At 36.2% G+C, this 24,733-nt stretch overlaps 3 protein-coding genes across 4 annotated transcripts; 2 read left to right on the plus strand and 1 right to left on the minus strand.

The window, feature by feature from the left end:
- The first annotated feature begins 783 nt into the window (after positions 1 to 783).
- LOC127968528 (opioid growth factor receptor) lies at positions 784 to 6,722 on the plus strand. Its single transcript, XM_052569803.1, has 8 exons — positions 784 to 1,116; positions 1,305 to 1,382; positions 2,461 to 2,520; positions 2,709 to 2,763; positions 3,348 to 3,426; positions 3,541 to 3,607; positions 3,778 to 3,926; positions 4,033 to 6,722. Exons 1-8 carry the CDS (start codon positions 922 to 924, stop codon positions 5,726 to 5,728), a joined length of 2,379 nt encoding a protein of 792 aa, XP_052425763.1. The 5' UTR covers positions 784 to 921; the 3' UTR covers positions 5,729 to 6,722.
- Positions 6,723 to 7,998: 1,276 nt separating this feature from the next.
- Positions 7,999 to 9,521, plus strand: LOC127967800 (uncharacterized protein C3orf14 homolog). 2 transcript variants are annotated; one of them, XM_052568492.1, is made up of 4 exons: positions 7,999 to 8,180; positions 8,283 to 8,442; positions 8,786 to 8,847; positions 9,436 to 9,521. In XM_052568492.1, the coding sequence occupies exons 1-4, from the start codon at positions 8,128 to 8,130 to the stop codon at positions 9,497 to 9,499; spliced, it is 339 nt and encodes a 112-aa protein (XP_052424452.1). In that variant the 5' UTR covers positions 7,999 to 8,127; the 3' UTR covers positions 9,500 to 9,521. The 2 variants fall into 2 exon arrangements, with proteins under 2 accessions (XP_052424452.1, XP_052424453.1); XM_052568493.1 differs by having other exon boundaries at positions 8,283 to 8,406.
- Positions 9,522 to 16,131: 6,610 nt separating this feature from the next.
- Positions 16,132 to 18,966, minus strand: fezf2 (FEZ family zinc finger 2). Its single transcript, XM_052569777.1, has 5 exons — positions 18,678 to 18,966; positions 17,561 to 18,398; positions 17,309 to 17,443; positions 17,070 to 17,202; positions 16,132 to 16,707 (listed from the first exon to the last, which is right to left on the minus strand). Exons 2-5 carry the CDS (start codon positions 18,374 to 18,376, stop codon positions 16,460 to 16,462), a joined length of 1,332 nt encoding a protein of 443 aa, XP_052425737.1. The 5' UTR covers positions 18,377 to 18,398; positions 18,678 to 18,966; the 3' UTR covers positions 16,132 to 16,459.
- Positions 18,967 to 24,733: the final 5,767 nt, after the last annotated feature.

The following is a 24,733-nucleotide window of genomic DNA, read 5'->3' on the forward strand; positions in this document are numbered from 1 at the left end:
CTCAATTTAATTCTGGAAGTTCTACTCAGACTTAGTTATCAATGTATTCATTATTACCACTGCAGATTATTAATTTAATGACTACGATATTCAACTAAAGACCTCGTATACTTTGAGCAGAGGCTCTCTCCTGCAATGCTTCTATCCCAGCATGTGGATTGAGCCCCCCAGTGGTTTACAGAGGTACTGCGGGTTTTCTGGATTACGTATTTCTGTAAACAATCGTTAAAATACATTTTACAAATTAAATAGACATATTTTCCTGATTATCTTAACCTCTTGTACACAAGTCCAAAAACTATAAGTACAAAACTAAAACGACAAACCCAACTAGTTAGAATGGAAACCTAGCGTTGTCCCCAAATACATCCACTAGAGGTAACTATAAACATGATATTGACAGGCGCTCATTAAACTGAGCTGTAGGTCTATGTGAAACACTAAAGTAGTAAACGTAAATTTGGTCGTTGCATGGAGTTTTACAAATAGTAGAAATTAATGGAAAAATATTTTATAAATCGACACATCAGTGGAAGTGACACCAATGGACACATGGACTACGGAGTAAGGACTGTGGCCATATGCACTAACTTTTAAAAACACTGCACAACACTAAGTAGCCTACACAAGAACATTCAAGCACCTTCGCCTGATTTATTAATTAACAGAGTGAACAGTTCAATGTTCAGAAAACTGATATATATATATATATATATATATATGCTATTTACTGTAAATGTCTGTGTAGAACCTAGAAAATAAACAAGACCTGGCAACCCTAGAGTCAACTCGAGCTCTGCATTTCCTTGAACTAGAAATGCTTTCGATTCACCACAAGCCTTTCACTTTCTCTTAACAGTGGAAGTGTTGAGTACGCGTTGTTCAACTAGTTATTCGAGTTCAACTAGTTTTTTTCGCTCGATGAGCTTTAAAAGAGCTCTGAGGGGTTTGTGCTGGGCTCTGTTTAGGTTTTTACGTGCTTTGCCTGCTTTGGGTTGGCTTGTTCTTAGTAAACTTAGTTGGAGATTTACTCGTCAGATTAACATGTCAGGTGATGAGTGCGAGTATGACTCTACATGGGAGGATGAAGACGAACATAAAAAACACAGGAAGAAGGTATGTTTGAATTACTAAGATTTACTTTTTTCCCGGGTCTGGATTATAAGACATTCATTCACTGAAATGTGTTTAGGTGCATTAGGTACGCTGTACCATAGTATGCTATTTACGCTTTCTATTTCTATGAATGTGAAACGATTTTACACACACCTGTCTCATTTGGGGATTTCTGGGTGTGTTTACAGAAGGTTCACCACTATGGAGAGAGTCGCAGGAACATGTTTGCAGCAAGGGACATGCAAAGATTTCGACATAGTTGCCGGGTGAGTTTCATTACCTTCAAATAAGATAGTGGGGTAAACTGTGCCACTCTTTAATACAGTAGCAATTTTCTAGGCAAGGATAAAGGGAAGCAGGAATAAACCTAATATGCTGTTTTATTTTTATTTCTAACCTAGGAAGCATGCAGTTACCGAAATTTGACTTTTCAAAAAGAAAGTTTCTGAATAGGGTCAGTGTGCCAAATAGTGACAACAGCGCATACTAACGTCACGAATACGATGGTCACAGTCAGAATTTGGATTTGCAATACTCCGAAAAAAAAGGAGAGATAACTACACCTTTGCTGTAATATACAACTGTGGTTAATTTGTGTAAGACAAAAATGTGTACAGTTTTCTATATTAAACCACTGTCTTACCTATAGATATGTTCATATCTATGGTCTTACCCCACTCTGCTCACTCTACAAATTGACATGCCAACTCACATTACAACATTGAAACAAATATGAAAAACATATACTGAAAAGCAAGGCAAGTTTATTTATATAGCACATTTTGTACAAAATGGTAATTCAAAGTGCTTAACATAAAAGAAAGTAAAATAGTCATGAAGAAAAATAATAAAAAAAATAAAAACAAGCAATTTTAAAACTTTGGAAATTATTTAAAAATTGACTTATTTAAAATGAATTTAAAACAGTTGAAAATAAAACATGATTTTACCTTAAATACAGTGAATATGTAAAATACAGTGAAATTGGTTCGGACATCGCACAGTGGTCATTCAATAAATGCACAGCTAAACAGATGGGTTTTGAGTCTAGATTTAAATGTGACTAGTGTTTTAGCACATCTGATCTCTTCTGGAAGCTGATTCCAACTTCGGGCAGCATAGTAACTAAAGGCGGACTCCTCTTGTTTTGTGTGAACCCTTGGTATTTCCAACTGACTCCATCCTAATGATCTGAGTGCTCGGTTATGTTTATATTCAGTGAATAAATCTGCAATATATAGATGAGATGAGATGAGTATCTAAATCACACAACAGGACATGCCTAAATGTTACCAGGATCTTCTAAGCTAAAATCTTACAGCTTTAATTTGTTTCTGACTCAAGGGCTTGGATAATATTAGTGATGATGATGATGATGATGATGGTGCTGGTGAACAAGATACAGTAAGTAAAATTTCTGCCATTACACTCATAATTAGCCACATGTCAGTGTACAGTATTAGAGTACAGTGTTAAAGTATTAATTGCACTAAACTTGTTTGATAGCTCACTAAGCAGTCTTGATTTGGAGAAGAGACTTGGTAATGGGTTTGTCTGGTGTTATTATTAATGTTGTTGTTGTTGTTTTTAAGGACTCCTTCTATAACCTAGAATTTTACCGTGGTAATATAAGATCTTCCCCTGATGGTATGGAATTGCACTCATTCTATAGTTAGGGTGACCATATGCGCCGTTCATACGGGACACGTCCCAGCCAGGATTTTAATATTGCCTAAAATATCCAGGTTTTGGCTATTTGTACGGTGCAGATTGATTGTTGTGAATCATGAGAGCTATAAAGAGCAGAACAGACGGCTCCTTATGCTTTTGAATCGCTTTTACGTGTATGTTCGTTCGTTTGACTTGAAGGATTGTGGCGCACTTTTGTTTTTTTTTTGGATTTGTGCGCAGCGACGCTTCAAGTCAATCGAATGAACAAACACGTGCACATATTTGCATAGCTTTGATTGTTCCTTCTAGATCTCACCTTCTCACACGCATTCTCACACGCAGCCCAACGATTGGTCGACTATGTACAATACTTGCATGTTATTGGTCAAGCTGCTCTGGATGTTTAAGGCATTATTAAAATTCTGGCTGGGACGTGTCCTGTATGAACGGCGCATATGGTCACCCTATCTATAGTAAAATCACAATATTTATGGTTTTCATTTAGCTGTTACAAGTGTTATTCAAGGAAGTGCTTTAACATATTACTTTTGTTTGGGCAGAACTTTACATCAGTGATTTTCACAATCAGTGGCAGGGTCAATATGAATGGCTGGAAGATGTCCACTCCTACATTCAATGGTAAGATCCTGTTCCACTTCATCCAGGAGTTCTAGTCAACACTGTTTTAATTTTTATGTATGTTGGAAGTGTTTGAATGGCCATCATTCAACTTACCATTTTAAAACTTTGCAGGTTGTTTCCAATACAAGAGCCGGGGGTGAATTGGAGAGCACATGTGCTCTCGAAAATGGAAATAAAGGTCAGTTTAAAACATTCACTTAAATGGGATTTTCAGATTTGTTTACCAACAATATTAAAAAGTATCTGTCTGACAGGATTTCTCAGGAAATATTTGTCTCCGTTTAGAAGCAGGTTACAGCATAATGAAAAATAGAGAAAGCTTAAATTAATCTTCTTCAATTTTTCCAGCTTTTCCGTAAGGATGAAGAAGTAAAGAAAAAACTGGTAAAATCATATAAGCTCATGTTGGATTTCTACGGTATACGTTTGATCGATGAATCAACAGGAAAGGTGGATCGTGCTCTTAACTGGGAGGAACGCTTTAAAAACCTGAACAGGTTTTTACTGTCATATTTTTTTTCTATTTGTTGCATTTCAGTTGATGTTGTTTCAAGACTTTTATGCCTTTCCAATGGCTACATCATTTTCCCTTTGATTTTTCAGACATACACATAACAACTTGCGCATCACACGCATCCTGAAGTGCTTGGGGACTCTGGGATTGGAGCACTACCAGGCCCCTCTGGTCAAGTTTTTCCTCTATGAAACTCTTGTCAAGGGACAGCTTCAAAATGTGAAGCAAAGTGCATTAGACTACTTTATGTTTGCTGTATTGGACAAATCAGACAGAAGGGAGCTGGTTAAATTTGCATTTGACAATTTCAAGCCCCGAAAAAACTTTGTCTGGGGTAACATGAAGATTCTGTCAGGTCTGGTGGATAAACAAAATTGCAAAAACGAAAACATGGACCAGCCAACAGAGAATAATAGTAGTAGTGCAGAAGATCAGCAGAAAAGGGTGAATCTCCATGAAAGCAAACACAAAACTAACAAAACAGACACCAGTCATCCTCTTAAAGAGATGCATAGTAAAAACGATCACCAAACTAAAGATGAGCCACTTACTCCAAACACATTGACAGAAACAAATAGTGAAAATGAAAATGAGGGTGTAGTAAAAAAAAAAAATCAAGATTTGAGTGTTGGGGTCGATGAAGATAATGAAAACACACCACCAGCAAACAAGTCTCATGGTCATGGTGCTGTTAGTGGTTCTCACCAAACTGAAGACGAGAGAAAAAAAGATCACCAAAATAACAATGAGCCAGCTATTCCCAAAAAATTGACAGAAACAAATAGTGATCAGTTGGAAAATAAAGACAGACAATGCAGCTCAGAAAATGGGGATGTAATAAAGTCTCATGATCATGATGCTTTTGATGGTTCTCACCAAACTGAAGAGGGGTCTCCATGTCAGGGGCATGATGAAAAATCGAAGGATGAAACTGAAGACAAAGGATTACAAGATAACAAAAAAAGGTTGAATCCCCATGAGAGCGAACATGAGGCTAGTCATTCTCTTGAAGAGATAAAAAGTAAAAAAGATCACCAAAATAAGAGTGAGACAGTTATTTCAAACGAATCGACAGAATCAAATAGTGTCAATGTTAGTGATGATAACAAAAACACAGCACCAGCGAACAAGTCTCATGGTCATGATGCTGTTAGTGGTTCTCACTTAACTGAAGAGAAGAGAAATAAAGATCCCCAAAATAACGATGAGTCAGCTATTCCAAAAAAATCGACAGAAACAAATAGTGATCAGTGTGAAATTGAGAGCGGACAATGCAGCTCAGAAAATGGCGATGGAGTAAAGCAAAATCATGGTGTCAGTGTTAGTGGTAATAATGAAAACATAGCACTGGCTAACAAGTCTCATGGTCATGATGCTTTTGATGGTTCTCACCAAACTGAAGAGCGGTCTCCATGTAAGGGAACTGATGTGGAAATGAAGGATGAAACCGAAAACAACGGATTAGAAGATAACCAAAAAAGGTTGAATCCCCATGAGAGCAAACATGAAATTGAAAAAATAGGGGCTAGTCATTCTGAAGAGATGAAAAGTAAAAAAGATAACCAAAATAAGAAGGAGACAGTTGTTCCAAACGAATTGACAGAAGCAAATAGAGTCAATGTTAGTGATGATAATGAAAACACAGCACCAGCGAACAAGACTCATGGTCATGATGCTGCTAGTGGTTCTCACCAAACTGAAGGGGGGTCTTCATTTCAGGTGCAGGACGTAGAAATGAAGGATGAAACTGAAAATAAACATAAAAAATCAGAAAATGAGCAGTAAAGGGTGACGCCAGTTAGTCCAAACAAATTGACAGCAATAAAAATGAAAAATGACTTATTAGGGAGCGAATGAGAGCAGCTCAGAAAATGGAAGTGTAGAAAAGCAACATCAAGAGATGAGTGATTGTGATGATATTGATTACATAACACCAGCAAAAATGTTTCATGGTGATGATATTAGTGGTCCCCACCAAACTAAAGAGTCTTCATGTGAGATGTCTGACACGTCTCATGGGGATGATAAGGATGGGTTTATCGACAAAAATATATTGGAATGTCCTTTATGAGTTAAGTTATACTGCTATTCTTAAAGATGATTGTTTTTTTTTTTCTTACTTAGCAGATTGTCATAAGGAAAAAAAATATTATTATAAAAGTACATATTAGGAAATGTAATATATTGATTTTTGTCTTTTTTTATGGATTGTAGTGATGAATTGTTAATATACTGATAAACTGTTAATTGTTAAATTGCTGTTAACTGCTAAAAAGTATAATTTAATCTCTTCACCAACAAAGCATCTTTGACTAAACCCTGACTCCTTTACAGGAAATGAAGCGTATACAGTAGCTGCACTATAAAAATTATCATCAGTAAATGTTAGACTTGTGAGTTTGATGATTTTGTCTACTATGATTAATTATTTTTTGAAAACACTCAAAATTGGAAATATTTTAAAGTTCTCTACGCCTGAAGTTGAAGTGTGAGTTTAAAAAAAGTTAAATATTCAATGAATAAGATGCTAAAACAAAGCCTGTTATAAATGAAAATAAATATGTAATGGAAATCAAATGAATATTATAGCTGTTTAAAAGGTTTTTGGTTTGTTTATGAATATTTTTATCAAGATCATTATAAATGTTTGGTGTTAAAGAGAATTAAGAGATTAGTATTGCTGAAAAGCAGAAAATGATGGATTTCCATTGTTTTGTTGTTGTTATTATTAAGATTTCTACTGCTGAAGCAAATAAATGTTTTCCCACTGATAAAAGTCTGCATGACTTCTTGTGTCTACTTTATGTTTTTATGTGTAGACATGAACTTGGCGTTTTCTTAGCAAAACATTTAACTTTTTCAGCAGGAAGCAAATAAATAAATTATTTACAAATTACAATTGTAGATCAGACTTTATTAATAAAGTTTTCTGATTGATTTTATAGTCACACGCATTCAGAAATCACGCCAAAGAAAATTAAGCATTTTTTTTTTTACGATAAAATCATGGTTTATTTTTTAAAGGGTTGTGATGTCCACATGTTTTTTGTTGAAGAAATTATAGAGGCAGTATCATCTGTTGCAAAATGGTGGCCACAGATTAAAGATTGAATTAATAAAGAAGTGGATCTGTGAATGAAATGCTTGCTCAATAGCCTGTTAAACAATGATTTGATTGTCCTGTAGCATCAGCTATTACATGACCTTTGCCTCCATTTGCAGGCATTTGTAATAACATGTAATGTACATCAATTGTTAATTTTATACTATTTTAACAGTGTTATTCGATGAAACCATATAATTATGAACTAACTTATCATTATTGCCTCATTATTTTTATATAATGCATGTTAAGTCATTTTAAAGTTGGCTTAGGTCTGTTGTATAGGTCTGAAGTTACAAAACCATGGTTAATTTGCAGTTACCATGGCTATAAGAGCGATGATTTTTGGTTTTATTTAGGGAGCGGCAGTAATCAGCAAGAACCGCCCTAACTAGACTAGGTAACTGCCATTCTGTTCTTGAGGGAAAATAAGCTCAAAGTTCATAGGAAAATACTTCAGAACTTTCTTTAGAATTGCACTTAGGAAAATTCTGACTCCATGTTAAGTATATTGGGTAGGCTATGTTGTAAATTCGACATGAGGGTGAGTCATTAATGACATAATTTTCCAAGAAGATTCTGTCAGGTGAGGAAATTCAGTCGTGCTACAAATAATAAAGCAAATAGAGTGGACAGCAGGGACAAAATAAATATAGGAAAAACATAAGAAAAGTGCCCTGATAAAATATATGCCTTGAATGCACTTGGAAGTTGCTTTGGATAAAAGTGTCATGTCAAATGGATATAATATAATGTAATTGATTTAAAATTATTATTATTATTTTTTTTACATTTCAAAATGTATTAAACTACCCAATGTTAATTTAACTCTTCGCAACAATAGAGGGCGCACTTGTTCTAATATTTGCCTCACGAGCTGTCATTTCAGCACGTTTATGTTGTTGGTAGTTATGGTTACGGCAGGCTTCAGTTCGGAGCTTTGCTTCCGGATACTATGGCGTCTCAGAGTAACAGCAGCGGTCGTTGTAACAGCAGGAATGTATAAAGTAGCCAGCTTTTGATACATTTTACAGAGTTACAGAGTTAGTTTTTTCTTTCATTGTCTTTGAAACTACATTAAATGGCCTCATATACACACGAAGAGTTTGAACTCAGCCAGAAACATGAAGATATGTGAGGCTTTCAGTTGTACTCATCGGTTAAAAAGCTTCTCTTAGTCCAAATTCCTTGTTTATGAATCTAAACGGCTTAATGAATGTAATTTTTCTCATGTAGACTCGGGGAAAGAGCATTACTGCTGCAGCAGATGGAGGCGCATTATGAACAGCAGAAGGCCAAGAAAAAACAGCAGTGTCTGATGTCTCAAGCAGCGAAGGAGAGGAATGCTCAGATCCTTGAGGTTTCTCTAATGTGTGCTCTGTGTTATACATACACTGTGCGTGCTATATTTATATGATACAATTATGTATTCCAAACTAGGTGCTTCACAGACCTCAATTATAGTACATTAAAAAGGTTTTTGCTTTATTTATCATAGTCAAATGAACATAGAATAATTTTAAATGCATACAGATCAGTCGTTAAGATGTTTTTGTTTTTTATTGTGTGTATTACTTTGACTAATTTCAGTATTTTATCTTTCTATCTATCTATCTATCTATCTATCTATCTATCTATCTATCTATCTATCTATCTATCTATCTATCTATCTATCTATCTAGATATAAAACATTGTATTATAATATAATTGTTTGTATTTATGTGTATTTCTGTTGTAGGATTTACAGAATGCTGAAAAAAATCTAGACAGCTGCTTCACCCAGATATTATTAGCCTTGAGGTATTAACATCTCATAAAATAAAACTTGCACAGTGTTTCATTTCTGAACACATGCAATAGTAAATGTTGCATTTGAAGTATTTTTTTGCATGTGTATATGATGTCAATGGCATCTTTTCCCAAGAAACTGTGCCCACCATGGCCATCATAATGAATTGAAAAGGTACAGTTATAAAGTGAATAAAAAGACATGTGTTTTTAAAATACAATAGGACAGCTGCTGTAGTTTAAATGCAGATGCCAGCATGAAATGTTTTTCCTGCTTAATATTTAAAGGGTTCATCGGATGCGAAATTCACTTTACATGTTGTTTGAACATAAATATGTTTTGGAAGTCTGTGTACACATCCACACTATAATGATCAACCCATGATTGTGACAGGGTAAAAAGTGTGTTTCTTTTTTTTTTACACTACCATTGAGAAATTTTAAGTATAGACTTTTTATTAAGACACTAAAGAATCATTTCAACTTGTGGAAAATGGGCATCCGATGATCTCTTCAAGAATATGATAAAGAAGTAAATATTTATGAGTTATTTTCTCCTTTAAAAAGTTTTTTTTTTAATCTTTTGTTGCCCTGTAATAGACTCATTATTGGGCTTCAGTTGAACGGAAACTACCAGAATGGGAGCAGTATTTGCTTGGGATAGGGAAACCGCCGGTAAGTGAGACTGAGAGATTGCTTATTTTTTTTTTTTTTTTTTTTTTTTTTACAACGCAGATTTTTCTTCTGTGTATTGAAAAATAAATGATATATATTTGAAGTATATTTGATTTAAATATTATATATGCAAATACAGAATAAATGTGTTTATTCAATATTGCATTAACCTTTCGCATACACAAATGCATCCACATGGGGGCAATACTGACTACATTTTCTGTAACTACACAACTGATTATTCTTCTGTGTATGAAAAATAAATGAATGAACCACTTGTTAAAATCAGCTGTGATTTACAATGAATTAATGAAGTTAGATAATCAATTGAAATGGTAATATTGAAGTTACTTTAAAAATAAGTTCAGATTAGTTGTTTTCTTTTACAAGTAAACAACAACAAAAAAAATGATTATCCATATAGTGCGTCAAATAAAATACATTTTCCAGAAAAATGAGTTTGTCATTCTGTTTCCTAACCCACTATTTACCTCCAAATTTATGTACCAGAAGCTGTATCTAAGTTGCATTATGCACTGCTAAGCATTACAAGTATTGTCAAGAACATTTTCTGATGTCCCGCTTAAATCAAAAATCCAGTCTCAAGATGCACAAATGCAAATTTGCCTAAACCTCATTGCCTCCTACCTGAACCCTCAACAACAATGAGGTCATGACTGCCATCACACAAAGGCTCTCAGAGCACTTGGACTGTCCATGTGATAATTGCTCTTGTGTTGTCTGTCTGTTGGTCAGCCACTTTGGGAGTTTGGAGAGTTAAGTTGTCTGTAACTCTGAAAATCATGCATTTGATTTGTTCTTTGATTAGGTTTGTTGTTTAACTAGTGTTTTCTCATATTTAGACTGGTGGTTTTGGAATCTAGGCATGAAAGAGCTCTAAAGTATCTTCTATCTAACTGGGTATATATAACAAACATATAAATATATATATATATATATATATATATATATATATATATATATATATATATATATATATATATATATATTACACTTTTGAGTACATATACTGTTTAATCCTGATATTTTTTTTTCGTGCTCGTTCACTGTCTTGTCTATCGTCCCTCCATGGAGGGAGAGATTGCAGACCGTGACCTAGCCTAATTGGATGATCAAACCAGTTCAGGGTGACACGGAGTGGCGGCTTGACAAACGCGATCATCTGGATGGTCATGGTTGAAGTGGTGGTGGTTGGCAGCTGCCCTTCCTCCTCAGCTGGGACTCCTGCCCCTGAGGTCAGGGCACCAGTCGAGGCTTCCAAATTGGTAGGGGGGTAGGTTGGCTGTGGAGGGGTGGAGATTCTGGGTGTGGGTGGAGGACATGACAGCAAATTATCTAAAAGGCTTTTGAAGAGCACGATCTGGAGCCCTTCCAAATGACTAGATCTGCATTATGTATTCTAATAGGGAAAGCCCTGAGGTGGTTTGGCTACAGATACCACTGCCAACTGAGGCTGTCAGAGCACAGGCCAAGGCCAAATGTTGTAGATCAGCTCTGGGCTTCAGACACCTGGCCATCAGCCAGACCTTCAGAACACTATCGTAAGATTATAGAACAAAGTTGTTTGTATCTGAATAACTTGTGTCTGTAAAAATGGCATAGTTGCTGTTACAAGAAAGCCTGATTATGTTGAGGATTATGGCACTTTAATTGATTAATAGTAAAATTACTAAATAAAGATACATAATGACATTTTTGAGTATTTTCATTAATCTTTGATCATCAGATATCGGGAACGGTATCAATATTAAAAATTTCCCTTAGTGAAACAAGCTTGTCTTCCATCAGAAACATACCACCCAGTGCTCTCAAAGGAGCTTTTCACAACTAAAGATCTTTGTCAATGTAGTGCCCTTAAACACGAATAGCTTTTGCTTGGGAGCCTGTTGGGGAATTCTCTCCATTCTTGAAACTATTATTCCAGCACTAGTGCTGGTCACGAGGGAACTCCTGTTGTGTTTTTGTTCTGGATAACTTATACGTCATTCTGTTTTGTATTGATTTTGGGTTTCAATATTGTTATTTACCCCATTTATTTCACTGGAACCCATTAATCCAAGTAGTCAAAACATCCACTCCATCCCAACATTTGTGGCAGTAGTTTGACTGTGCAATGCTTGTTTGTGTAAATGTTTGTGTGTTGTCATGTGTTTGTTTTAAACTCATAAAAAAAAAAGGTTAGAAAGATTTTCTCATCAATGGGGGTTTCCTAGTGTGAAGAACTTTTGGAACCTTTTTCCACTAAAAAGAACAACGCAAAGTTTCCATGGATGTTCAAGCTTCTTGGTGGAACCATAGATTGGACTATATTTTATTCAGAAACCCACCACAGACTGGGCATAAAATCACAGCCTAAGGGATCAGTGAGTGACACATCGCTTTATATCAAATCCCCTGCTTTCTAACTTGGTGTATTGAAGAGAGTACCAGCTTAACAAGCAGGGTTTTTGGTCTGAGTTAATTAAGACCCATCCATTGGGAAACGGAGTGGAGATTGTCCCGAAAGGGCATCCTGGGTCAAAAGATTAGCACCGGACATCCCAGATTTACTGATCCTGACAAACAATGAGACTGATTACAGGTCACTCCTCTATAGAAGCAATACAGCAATTTAAACAGATAACTATTGGAGATCTGCTGATAAGCCTTAGATTTCATTTAGCAGTTTCCTTTGGCCCATATCCCTTATTTCCCGACACAATGCGTCACTTGCATTCAAATTTATATAATGGGGCGCTGAGATTGTTGAATGTGGAACAGATTGTTTTGAGGTCAGACCTTCGTCTCTTTAAAGACATTGTGGGTAAAGAGTTGGACGAGGGGACAGAAGGTCCCCTTCAGCTGCATGGCCTGAAGCCCTCAAGACTGCTTCTGAATGGAGGTCATACCCGAGACTGACATTGATGTAATTCCGGCGAGGCAGAGTCCCTGCACTCCACTACCATGCGGCTGCCTCAACACCTTAGAGCAATAAAGCTCCTTCTCTGAGCGTGCCCTTGACGTGCAGACCGAATGCAGCGAAAGGGGCACCGCTGCCTGCCACTCAAGGCCCAGCATGGGTAATGCCTGATCCCACTCATTTAGGAATGTGAATGTGAATTAATGTGTGAATGTGAATGTTTCATTTATCTTTTTGAATGTGAAACGATTTCAAAAATCCACATGTAAACGAGGATGTCTGAAATCATTAAAATGTGTATATATATTCCAAGTTATTGGTTTTTAAGACAAGTGACAAGAATTGAAAAAAAGTTGTTATATAGGTATAATTTATTCTTATGGCTTTCTTGTCCCCAAAAGAGCTTTCTTCATGTTGGTTACACCACTTTAATTTGGCGGTCAAATGATTTTCTAATATTTTAGAAGAAAATGCTGCATACTACTACTTAAAACCTGTTAACTGTCACCCGGCCCTACATTTACTTCACTATATTACAATTAAATCAAAATCTAATCATAACAAAAGATATATCGTTGGAAAGGTCTAAGACTCCTAAATAGATATTTTAACAATCTTTTTTGTTAAGAAATATGTAGGAAAAGTAACAGATTAATATATGGCAAGAGTGCACCTCAAAAACCTACACCATAACAGGAGTTCTGACCTTTGTCAAAAGTCTTCTTTGTTGCCGTTTTATATATATATATATATATATATATATATATATATATATATATATATATAACATAAAATCGCAAAATTCATCCTTTAAAACCCATTTTAAAATCAAACATTTCATTACCATGCAAATGGTACATCAAAATCAGGTTACAAAATGTTTTCAGTAATGAATTATAAAAATTTAAGGTTTGGATCATGCACTTTCAAGTCTATGTTCAAAAACGTTAGTGACAGTTAAGAGGTTTAATTTAGTATACATTTAAGATTTTAATGAGACTTTTTACATTTTTTTTTACTATTTTTACTATTTTCCCAATGCCATGAAATTTACACCCCGAGATGATTTTAAATTTTAAGCGAAATCACATATTCCTTCCCAAGAAACAGACATTTTTCATCACAGTAGATATGTAGCTATTCGTCATTTTTGTATAAATTGTATTTTTTTTTACGTATTTTTATTTGTGAATGCCTAACTCTTTTTTTATTTGTGAATAGCCTCTGCTGTCTCTGTTATTCGTTCAATGAATGTTCACAGCCTGTGAAACTGGATAAAACAACATATTGTCAGGTTGACCTTCTTTATCGTCGTCTTTTTGGAAATAAATACGTGTGCAGAACACCATGCGGTCGCTTGGCTGAGTCCATCTTTTCAACGCCGATCTGTAGGAACAGATCCAAAGAGCGCGCGCCTGACGCTCATTAACTTTCCCCTTGGCGCGCTACAATGCTTCTCGCGAGCGCTTTGTGCCAAGAAGCAACGCTTCTCTTAACAAGTACTACAACTAGCCCGCTCTTCTCCAACTGGGAGAGAAATTGCTTTCCAAAATGATGGAAGGAGGACGGTTTAATTAGAATTTCATTTGGGTTAAACTGAGAGAAACGATGTAGTTAACATTTGGTGGATTTAATTGGGGCCTTTTCTTCCGCGCCCCCTTAAAAATGCTGACGCTACCCCCGTTAATCTTCCATTTACAATCAATTGAGTTGACCAAACAAAAGTCTCGGGCTTTTTTTCTTCCTGTCTCAGCCGGGCTTTTGTCGCTTGTAAATGCCTCAATTTCGGCTGATCTCTGTCGTGTTCATGCTCTCCGCTGTTGACAGTTAATTAATGCGCTCTTGTCCCTATAATCCCTCTCGCCGCGTTACATGTGCATGCAGTAATGAGCTCCGTTGTCAATTAACATGTTTCTAGAAGCAAAGCTGGTTGCTCAGATGTTTGAGAGGTAAGTGCAGAAAAAGGCCAACGAGACTGCCTTTAGGTTGTTTTTTATTCTCTGCAATCTTTTTTAGGCACTATAGGCAAGATAGGCAGCTTTGCACAAAAGGGATTTTTTTTTATACCCCACACAAACATGTCTTTTAGTGAGATCCGCCCCCACTGGTATTTTCCCAGACCTCTTCATCACCAGGAATTCTCAGATCTTTTAGTTTAGTTTTTTTTGCCTATTTTAATATTGTTTTTAACCGATCCACATTCACACAAATCTTCAACGCATAAAAAATGTAAATAAATGAAAAGTTACAAGCTGTAGTGATCATCGCACATTTAGACCAGCTTGAATGTCAATAATGGTCATTAAACCGAAAGTTTTAAGTTTAGTTTTTTCGAGTGCAAATGCATTATTGGTAAATCATGATCATCTCATTAAATCATACTTCCAGTTCATAATAGAACGCGGTGCAATAAAGTGTCATTGCACAAATAATATGGTTTATTTTTAGTCTTCTAAATTTAATTTGACTAGTTGTATAGCCTTTCTTTCTATTTGGCTTGCCCAAGAAAAATTACATTTTCAGTAAATGCGCATTATAAAGTCTGTAGACTATATGTAGCCTAAGCAATGTAGTTCTCGAGACCCTGAAAATCTTGATGAAATCATGTCTTGATTTATGTTTAATGTTTTGTTGTTGTTGTTGTTGGTTTTTATTTTAATCACGTCTATATTCCACATGGGACGACATTCGAATGCAGTTGAAAGAAATAAAGACACTTCTGTTCAAACACATTTTAGAACCTCTGCCTCTGAGGAGTTGAGTAGGCCATTCAACTAGTAATATTAGTCTTCTTCGTGGTCCCAAGACGTGGGCATAATTGCTAATTGGGCTGTAATTGGGAGAGCGAGATTTGAGATCACGCGCTTGTCTCTGCTCAGTATTTCTGTTAGCGTGTAAGGATAATATTGTTCCAGGATCCGTGCGCCGAATACATTATTGTTTATTAAAGCTGTGGTGATGAGGAGAAGTGGTATAAGTGCAGTCCATTTTCCACCTTCTGATGAACACGACTTGATGCGCTGAAGCTTCCCTCGAGGCTCTTTAGTTGATTAACGTAATAGGCTTTCAAGAGTCTATGTTTTATCTGATAATTTGAGCCATTAAACGGAAGTCAAGTGCACGGTCACAGAGGCAGAATCGTGTATCAAATGTCTGAGTGAAACCACAGGATTGGAACACCACCAGACATGTCATTTTGAGCTTTAAATTTAACTGTGCACTGAATGGCTGCAAGGCAATAGATCGATAGTTATTATATTTGATAGATTAACGAGTCTTGTCTGTCCCCTTTTTTTAAACTGTAAAATCTCTAGTTTATGAGGTTTATAATTTACTCGAATGTGGCTCATTATAGGCCTAGTTTATTTATTTAAAAAGTCGTAGTTAACTTCTTTCCAATTGTATGCAATTAGGCTATATAAATATAGTGCCTTTTCCTGCTTGTTTGTTTATTTTTACAATGGCAAATAATCACGTTTCTAATAATTTAAAACTGACCTTAAATTCTGTGCACAATCATGCAAATACAATAATAATAATAATAATAATAATAATAATAATAATAATAATAATAATAATAATAATAATAATTACTCATGTGAAACAGACACACACTTTAAATAGTGACCTCGAGTTTTTTTTTTTTTTTGAACAAATGGAAAATGTATGTATAAATAAATCTGACATTATTGTTTTCATGTTTTTTTTTTATTTAAGCATATTCGCTTTACTGTGTCAACAAGTGTCAACAAATTTACAAATTTATCAAACATTTATTTTACACATAAGTTGCATTTATTTATAAAACGCTTTTCCTTCATCTAGTCTACAAATAATTGCTTGGGAGCCCCGTATGGCAGTGGTTTCATTAAATAATATTTTATTCTGTTTTATGTACAATCCCTCGATGATGTGATTATTTTCTCCCGTCCCGTCCATCTTCGTTCATGTCGGTGGAAGATGTTAAAGCACCACAAAAAATCGTGCTGTTCATCAGTTGTCCAAGTTCAGTCAAAATCTAGTCGCGTCTCAGTTTTGGTGTCCTCTGGAAGAATCGTTTCCGCAACTGACGTTATCGTGCAGTTTCCGTATGTGCTTTTTCAAGTCAAAGTTCCTACAGAAGCCTTTCCCGCAGGTCCCACAGATGAAGGGTTTCTTGTCGTTGTGCGTGTGCATGTGAAACGTGAGGTTATAGATCTGATGGAAGGCTTTGCTACAGATTGAACACTTGTACTGTTTCTCGCCGCTGTGGGTCAATTTGTGATTCTTGTAATTCCCTGAAAAAAACAACAACCCGAATTATGTAATTTTTTTCCACCAGGTCAACAGTTCACAATTAAGTTACATTTAACAGAAGAGTTTCATTTTCAAGCCTTCCCTAATCAGCACTTTGCATGTTGAAGTCAAGAAGTTGTCAAACTTAGTTAATATCACGTCGAGAACTGTCGACGTACAAAGGAATTAAAGGTCTGTGTTTTGACCCATATGAAATGTAAAAATCTTGTAATGGTAAGTTGTTAGCTGAGTCTTGATCTCATTTGAAATTGATAAAGGCCTCATTTCAACAACTTAAAAAAAAATGGATGAATTATGTCCGGTTTTATTTTATGCGAAAAAAAAATATTCAAAAATTGCTTACCTTTTTGATGAAAGCCCTTTCCACAAAATTCGCAGACGAATGGTTTGTAGCCCGCGTGAATTCGGATATGTGTATTTAAAGTCGAGCTTCTGTTGAATGCTTTTCCACACTGGTTACATTTATGAGGTTTCTCCTGTGAACGAATTCACAACATTTGGGTAAGTAAATCTTGCGAGTGCGTTTTATTCAAAATATAATACATTATTACTTATTGTATTTTATTTTATTTTTTGACTCACCTGTGTGTGAATAATTTTATGTCTACATAATGTGCTGGCCTGTCGGAAACCTTTCCCGCATACTTTACACACGAACGGCCTCGCGCCTGTGTGCACCGGCATGTGACGAGTCAGGTTATAGTGCGCGTTGAAGACCTATGAGGGAAAAGCGAAAGAGCTTAATAAATCATCTGCAATTTATTCTGCGTGAGCAATATTTTACTTTCCTACATCTCGTCAAAACAACTTGATAAAATCCGTCATTTAACCTACCTTTCCACAAACTTCACACGTGAAGTTCTTGGGTTTCCCATCAGCGGAGCAGTTATTCGTTTTGCTGTGCGCTTTCACTCCGTTCTTCTCAGCCAGACTGTGGTTCTCCCGCACTATCTGGTCCAGTTGCCCAGGGAGATGCTCTTTATGTGGGTACTGAGGTGTGGGGAATTTATCGGGTGAAACGCACGCAAGTTTGGCGTTCTCCAACAACAGAAGCTTCTGATGCGCGCTTATGGCTTGTGCTTGAGAGTTCGCGATTGCTGAGGAAAATAAATGTCCGCTCAGCAGCTCGGACTGATGATAAGCCGAGTCCAAGTAATTGAAATAGCACAACGATCCGTTAGTGGGCATGGCCAGCGCTTGGTGTATCACCTGCGGCTTGATGACCCTGCTTCCCGGCAACACAGAGTGCTTGACTCCCGCGTCCGCTTTACCGCAGACGCCGCAGTTGGATTGACACATGGCCGCTGAAGTGCATAATGCTCCCCTGAAATTAACTTTCCAAAACTCGGAATAGTTCATTAAAGCCTTGGCATGCAGGTCGTAGCTGAACGGCTGGATGGGGATCATGCAGGGAATCGGGGTACACAAGCCGAGCGTCCTCTTCCCCTCGGATCCCTCAAGTCCTCCGCGGCGCTCCTCTTCCGTGGCGGCGGCTTTCGGTTCAGACGTCTTGGACATGATTCTGTCTATGGAAAAGGCCAGAGACTTGGGTGCCGCCGTGGCCCCGCTCCTGTCGTCTAGTCTCGGGCAGGACATCACTGTTTCCAAAGGGAGAGAGCTCGCCATGTCTAACCAACTTGGTGTGAGCATCGACCAGCCGCCCCGTCCTCTCCTGTTGAATTCCAGAGAAGCCAGGACACGCAACAGTTTAATAAGCACCTTGCTTTTACACTGTCATCCATTTGCATTCAAATGGCCATCCCCAGAACAATAGCGTCCAGGGGTACCCGATTAATGCTCATTAACTAGTACACACAAAATTAACAGGACATTACAGAGCTCGTTAAGCAGAGAATAAGACAAAACCCCTCCCATAGTCGATTCCTATTCAGTAGCTACTTGCGAAAATCGTACAGCAAACTTACGCCAGAGAGTCGATGTTGTAGTTTACCTTTTTCCTCCAAAGCGCACAGCAGATGTAGCCTATTCAACGATAACGGCGTGACTGCACTGTCACATTTTACTCGCAGACGTCCTCATCAGCGCGAGATCACTGTCTGGAGCACTTAGCTGACATCACTTGCTCTTGCTCTTATCAGGGTGACAAGGAAACGCCATCACCAGAACTGTCCCCTCTCCTACCGCTCATTTATACACGGCCACGGGGGTGGTATGCATGACATATACTACAGATTATTATTTAAGTTTCTTGCCTCAAATGGTCTGTCGCGCATCCACGCACAGTTCATATTATGATCCGCGAGGTGCAGGTGCAGAACAGTGGGCTAATACATAAAAAGTAATGTCTGTAAATGACATTATTTTAGTGACTTTTCTTCGACTTAGTTTTTATGACAAATTATGTTTTTAAGCAGAGTATAATTCTATTTAAATAGTGATATTTTTATGATACACTTTTGTACTTCACTATTGGTTTTCCTGTTATTGATTTATTTGGTTGTATTGTATTATTTATTTTAACGAGCGCTCAGTTTCACATGAAATGTGCAGCTCAGGTCGGTTTAATAAGAAGGATTTGGGCACCGTCCGACCAGTTTCAATTTTCATTGCAAGTTGCTAATCCTCGTCGCTGAAAATTGCTTTTCCATGCTGGTTTATACTTACTATTTGTACAATTGATAAGGTCCCATTTCCACCTGTTTAGAGAGCAGATTGCGAGAGCAGAACCTCCCTCGGATCCTATTAAACGTTTTTCCTCCTCCACCTATTCAGAGGAACCAATTTTCCAGCGCGATTCAGAGTTCAGCCTCCAAAGAAGCAGCTCTTTCACTTTTAGCCACTAAAGCACTGCGTGGAACCTGGTTTTGTGTTTTTCTGAAATAAAGGGAAGGATTAAAGCAGGGAAGAAAAGACTTAGCCTGGCCAGAGGTATAGCAAGAAATGGGAAAAAAAGAGAGACCCTTTTAAAGCTGTATAAAAAGTTTGCTGGAATCCAGAGTTTTGTGTTCTTGCTACAATGACCAGTCGCCCTCTCGTCTTTTTAAGAGGGCCAGCTTGAATTCATTTGTTTGCAGACGATTTCACCTGAGACTCACAACAAATTATTGCAGAGAGGCCGACACGGAGCTTTTCAAGTTCAAACAGTGATTATCTTTATTGTGAGAAGAATATAGTTGAAGCTGCTCACACAGTGTCGTCTTAAGATGATGACTTAACATAATGATTGAAGCGTGATTACGTCTTCAAGCACGACTGCATAGGACACTGATTAGTTTGTAAGGTTTTTACCAGAATACCATTTGTTTGTGAATCATTTGAATCTAGTTTATATAGTATCCTACACATTTCTGTAGTTAACTTAATTGCACTTAGGCTATTTGTTATACCTTAGTAGCTACTAGTGCTTTTCAGTTAGGCTATATTTCAACGAAATAAAATAAGCAAAAGAATCCCATTTCCCACACCTGCAGCCGCAATTGAGAGGACTTTAAACAGGTTCCACTAATTCTACTCATATGTAAATGATCGAATTCTAATTTGAGTTTATTCAGGCACAATTAGCGGCTTGTCCACACAATAAACATTGATCCTATTGCTGGAGCTCCACTCTCAGCCCACGAACACGTTGTGAAATGAGCTCAGATTCCCATTCAACGGACGCGCTCCTTTTCAGAAAGCGGGAGGCAAAAGACGGAGCACGATTCACAAGACAAATTGCTTGTGTATAAAGGCGGCTTTAATTGTCATAGAAAACACAGAACTTCAAATACTTTTTGAGATTAAATGGCAATACAAACCACTATTAATTCTCACCCTATATTAAGAACTTCACGTTTTGGCACTGTAGGGAACAAAATAAAATGATGTGTTATATTACATATTATATAATTGTTTTGGAAATTAATCGAAATAAGCAGCACATTTTGATTAATATTCTAGATTGAGTTGTGCATTTATTTCGGGAGTTTGCATAATATTTAAATTTGGGTATGAAATGTGTTATTCATATAATTTTAACCTACATTGCATTACTTGCATTGCATTACTCTGATTAGGTATTACTTTTCATGTAAAAAGACCCAAAACAAAAGTTTTAAACTGGCGAAGCCTCTCAGGGTTGATTTCTTAAAAGTGATCACAGTGAGTTTTGTCCTTGGTTATAGGTCACTGCAGAATGAAAAGTGAAGATGCTTAAAGGCATCAGTTTTCAAAAGTGGTCAATCAACATATTCATTATATAGACTGTTCATTTTCAGCAGGGGTACTTTTTCTTTGTCCACTTTAATCATACCAAGTTTGGTTCTTTAAAAAAATAATTACTCTTTTCAGCAGCAATGACAGCTTGTGAATTGTAACAGGTTACATTAAGAGAAGAAGTGAAAAACGTGTGCCCAACACCAATGAGTGGTACTTACTGATAATGATGACACCTGTAAATTTACCAGCTTTTAATTCCAGGTGCACTAAGGAAAGTGTGTAACAGATTAATTGTAAGAACTACATAATAGGAGAGACAAGCACACCTCCAGAGACACATTGTGCCACACTTTATGGCAGGGATCCCACCCTTAGGTGCATGTAGAGACCACCACTTCCATTCCATCTGTTCTCAGATCTGTAAAAGTCTTCATAAAAAGTATGGATTTAAATCTAAATCTGATCTGAGATTTGAGGATACAGCTCTAGGAGAAGACCAATTTTGATTAGTTCACTTTTTGTCTATGATTTGTGTGAAATGTTCTGATTGTGCAAGCATTAGATTTCAATATGTACACAGCCAATGTATACAAGGTAAGATGTTTGTGTGCAAATAAACAAGGTGTGAAAAATTGTCCTGTTTTGCAATTTCTTGAAAAGGATCCTCATACTTAATGTTAGATTACATTAATTTATGTTTAATATAAACAGTTCAAATGGCAGGGATTAAACATATTATTATTACCATTCTGAAGGAGATGGTTTGTTAGAGAGGAGGGAGTCTGTGTGTATGTGTGGATGTGTCTAGGTGCCAGAACTGATTAAATATGCCAGGTTTTGTGATGGTACACACACACACAAAACCTACATATACATACAGCCAAACTCAGATATAAACTTGAATTATTTGCTTTTGTGTACCAAAAAATTCTGTCATTATTCTGTCATTATTTACTGAGCTTCAAATTCCAATCCTGCGTTTCTTTCTTTTGTTGAGCACAAAAGAAGATATTTTGAAGAATGTTGGTAACCATACAGTTGATGGTAGCCATTAATCCTTTTTCTATACTTTAGAAGTCAATGGCTACTGTCAATTGTTTCATTAATGGTGTATCCCAGTAATCAATATTGTTATATTTTCCTTGATTTTCATATCCATGTATTCATTTATGATTGATTATTTATCGATTTATGCATCTTATATAAATCCTCATCATATATTCATATTCAGGTATTTACTCATTAATGTTACTCATTTATATGTCTTTTATTTAGTTTTATTTATGTTTATATATGTAATATTTTGTAGTATTCTTCAAAAATATGTATACTTTGAACATTTCATATGTTTAAAAGATGGGTTTTGTTAGATATTGGACATCTTTCACCTGCCTGATTAATAATGTTTCTTAGTCGTTAACTGATGGTGTTTTTCAAAAACTGTGTTTTTGTAATATGTAAAATATTTGAAAGTATTTCTTCTAAAATTCTGAAAGCCATGTCTAGCCACACATCTAATTTATTTTTATTTTTTTTATCCACAACATCTGACTGATCACGATGACCTAGTCTGAGCTGACCTACAGTCATTAATAGATTTATAGATTTAATAGATTTGTTATTCCCTATTCTAAAATGGATCTCTGACATATCTGTCTGGATCTCACTGCATCAGTTACAAACATTCTTCAGAATATCTTAAAGAAACAGCTGAAATAAATTCATACAGGTTTGGAACAACTTGAGACTGAGTAGATGATGACAGAATTGTCATTTTTGATTGAACTTTAAGATTTCTACAAAATCGCTTACCTCAAGCAAACATACAGACTAAAAAAAAAAAAAACTCATATAGCAACAGTAAGAGAAATAGAAAGTAGCTGTCGAAGTTGCAAAGAAAACGGTGACCAAGGAGAAAAGCTGTGTTGTCAGGCAATTGCTGTGGACTGCAAAAAATGGCTGTTTTAACACAGACTTGAGTGAGTCCTTTTGTCAGCCAGGACATTCCAGCAGCCCAACAGAGATTCTCACTGCCTTGTCTGTTCAGCTCTCTTCAGCATCCCAGAATCACTCAGATGTGCACATATGGCAAACATTTGCATGGTCACAGTACTTCCAGCAGCTTTTTTTGATTGTGTGGTCTTGCCATAGCCATACGCAGCTCCCTATCCAGTGCATGCTCTCTTAGCCAGCTCTTTTCTGTTTTAAATTGTCTTTCAGTGTACCTTTCTTCTCTATTTTCCTTTTCAAGTCCTTACGTTCTTTCAAGTGTTGAGTGAACCACTTTTGCTCCTGCCTCTATTTTTCTGACCCTTGTCCATGTGCAGTATGTTCTCCATAATGTCAGCTCTGAATGGTGCAGTGGTCTCCAAAGCATGGGGGGGACTTGACCGCACCTTTGATGTTCCGAGCAAAAGGTTTGAATGCTTTTTCCAGAATAATGGTGTGGAAGTCTGACAAAGCCGTGGGTGCAGGGCAACCTGAGTAACCCTACTTCACCTTCCTATTCACCGTTCATTTCCCTCATCTGTCCACCAAATTAAATATGGTCCGCAAAATGGACAAGGGAATGTCCCCTCTGGTGTAATGGAGACGGATGAGACTGCGGGATGCAGACGATGTGTCTTGTGAGTAAGGCCGGGCATTAACATATTCACTTTAGGCTGTAGAACAGGTGAATGATGGAAGAATGGGAATGAGGATGAGTGAGGGATGGCATTCGAGCCATTTGATTGGCTGTGGAGAATATGAGCTCATTGCTCTCAAGGGCCTGATTATCCACTTTAAACTTATTTCAAGCATATTTGTGTTTCTTTGAGGAGATGTCTCAAGTTATCAGACTCTTACATGACATCATCGTTGAGAGGACATGCTGCACAGCACAGCACTGTGCACTTGTAATTCTTTAGAAATGATGTTTTATTATATTTTTTCTTTTATGATTACAAGTACTTTATATAATGAATTTACATGTAGCATTTATACACTACATAAAGTAAGTATTCACACATATTTGTGACCCTGGAACACAAGTAGCAAGTGTATTTTTGTAGCAATAGCCAACATTACATTGTTTGGGTCAAGATTATTGATTTTTCTTTTATGAAAAAAATCTTTAGGATATTAAGTAAATGTCATGTTCCATAAAGATATTTTGCGAATGTCCTACCGTAAATAAATCAAAATTATTTTATTTTTTATTTTTAAATATCAAAGCTATGTATTTTTGATTAGTAATACGAATTGCTAAGCTAAGAACGTGATTTGGACAACTTTAAAGGCGATTTTCTCAAACCATACATCAATGGAAAGCTTATTTATAATTCACCCTTTTGAATGGTTTTGTGGTCCAGGGTCACGTTTATTTTGCGGCATTAAATAAATGTATTATTTAAAAAAAAAGGTTTTTATTTCAAATAAATACTATTATTTATTCATTAAAGAATCTTAAAAATGCATCATACTACTGACATAGTATTATAAATCAAAATATTATAACTATTTCTGAAAGATATATTATTATTATTATGACTATTATTATTATTATACATTTATTATTTATTATAATAAAATCATAATATTTGACTAGGCCTATATGTTTTTGTAATCAAAAAGTCAAAATTGAGCTTAAGATACGTTTTGAATGAAATTCCCGTAATATTTTTATTATAGCCTACTGAATATATTTTTCTGTAAAGGTTGTGCTATATGTTGAATATTGTCACTTTTCTGTGGGTTATATTATATTATATTATATTATATTATATTATATTATATTATATTATATTATATTATATTATATTATATTATTAAATTAATAATATAGCGCAGCCTCTCCTATAAATGTTT

The sequence above is a fragment of the Carassius gibelio genome, chromosome B11 (genome assembly GCF_023724105.1).
Source record: "Carassius gibelio isolate Cgi1373 ecotype wild population from Czech Republic chromosome B11, carGib1.2-hapl.c, whole genome shotgun sequence".
In the NCBI taxonomy this organism is placed as follows: domain Eukaryota; kingdom Metazoa; phylum Chordata; class Actinopteri; order Cypriniformes; family Cyprinidae; genus Carassius; species Carassius gibelio.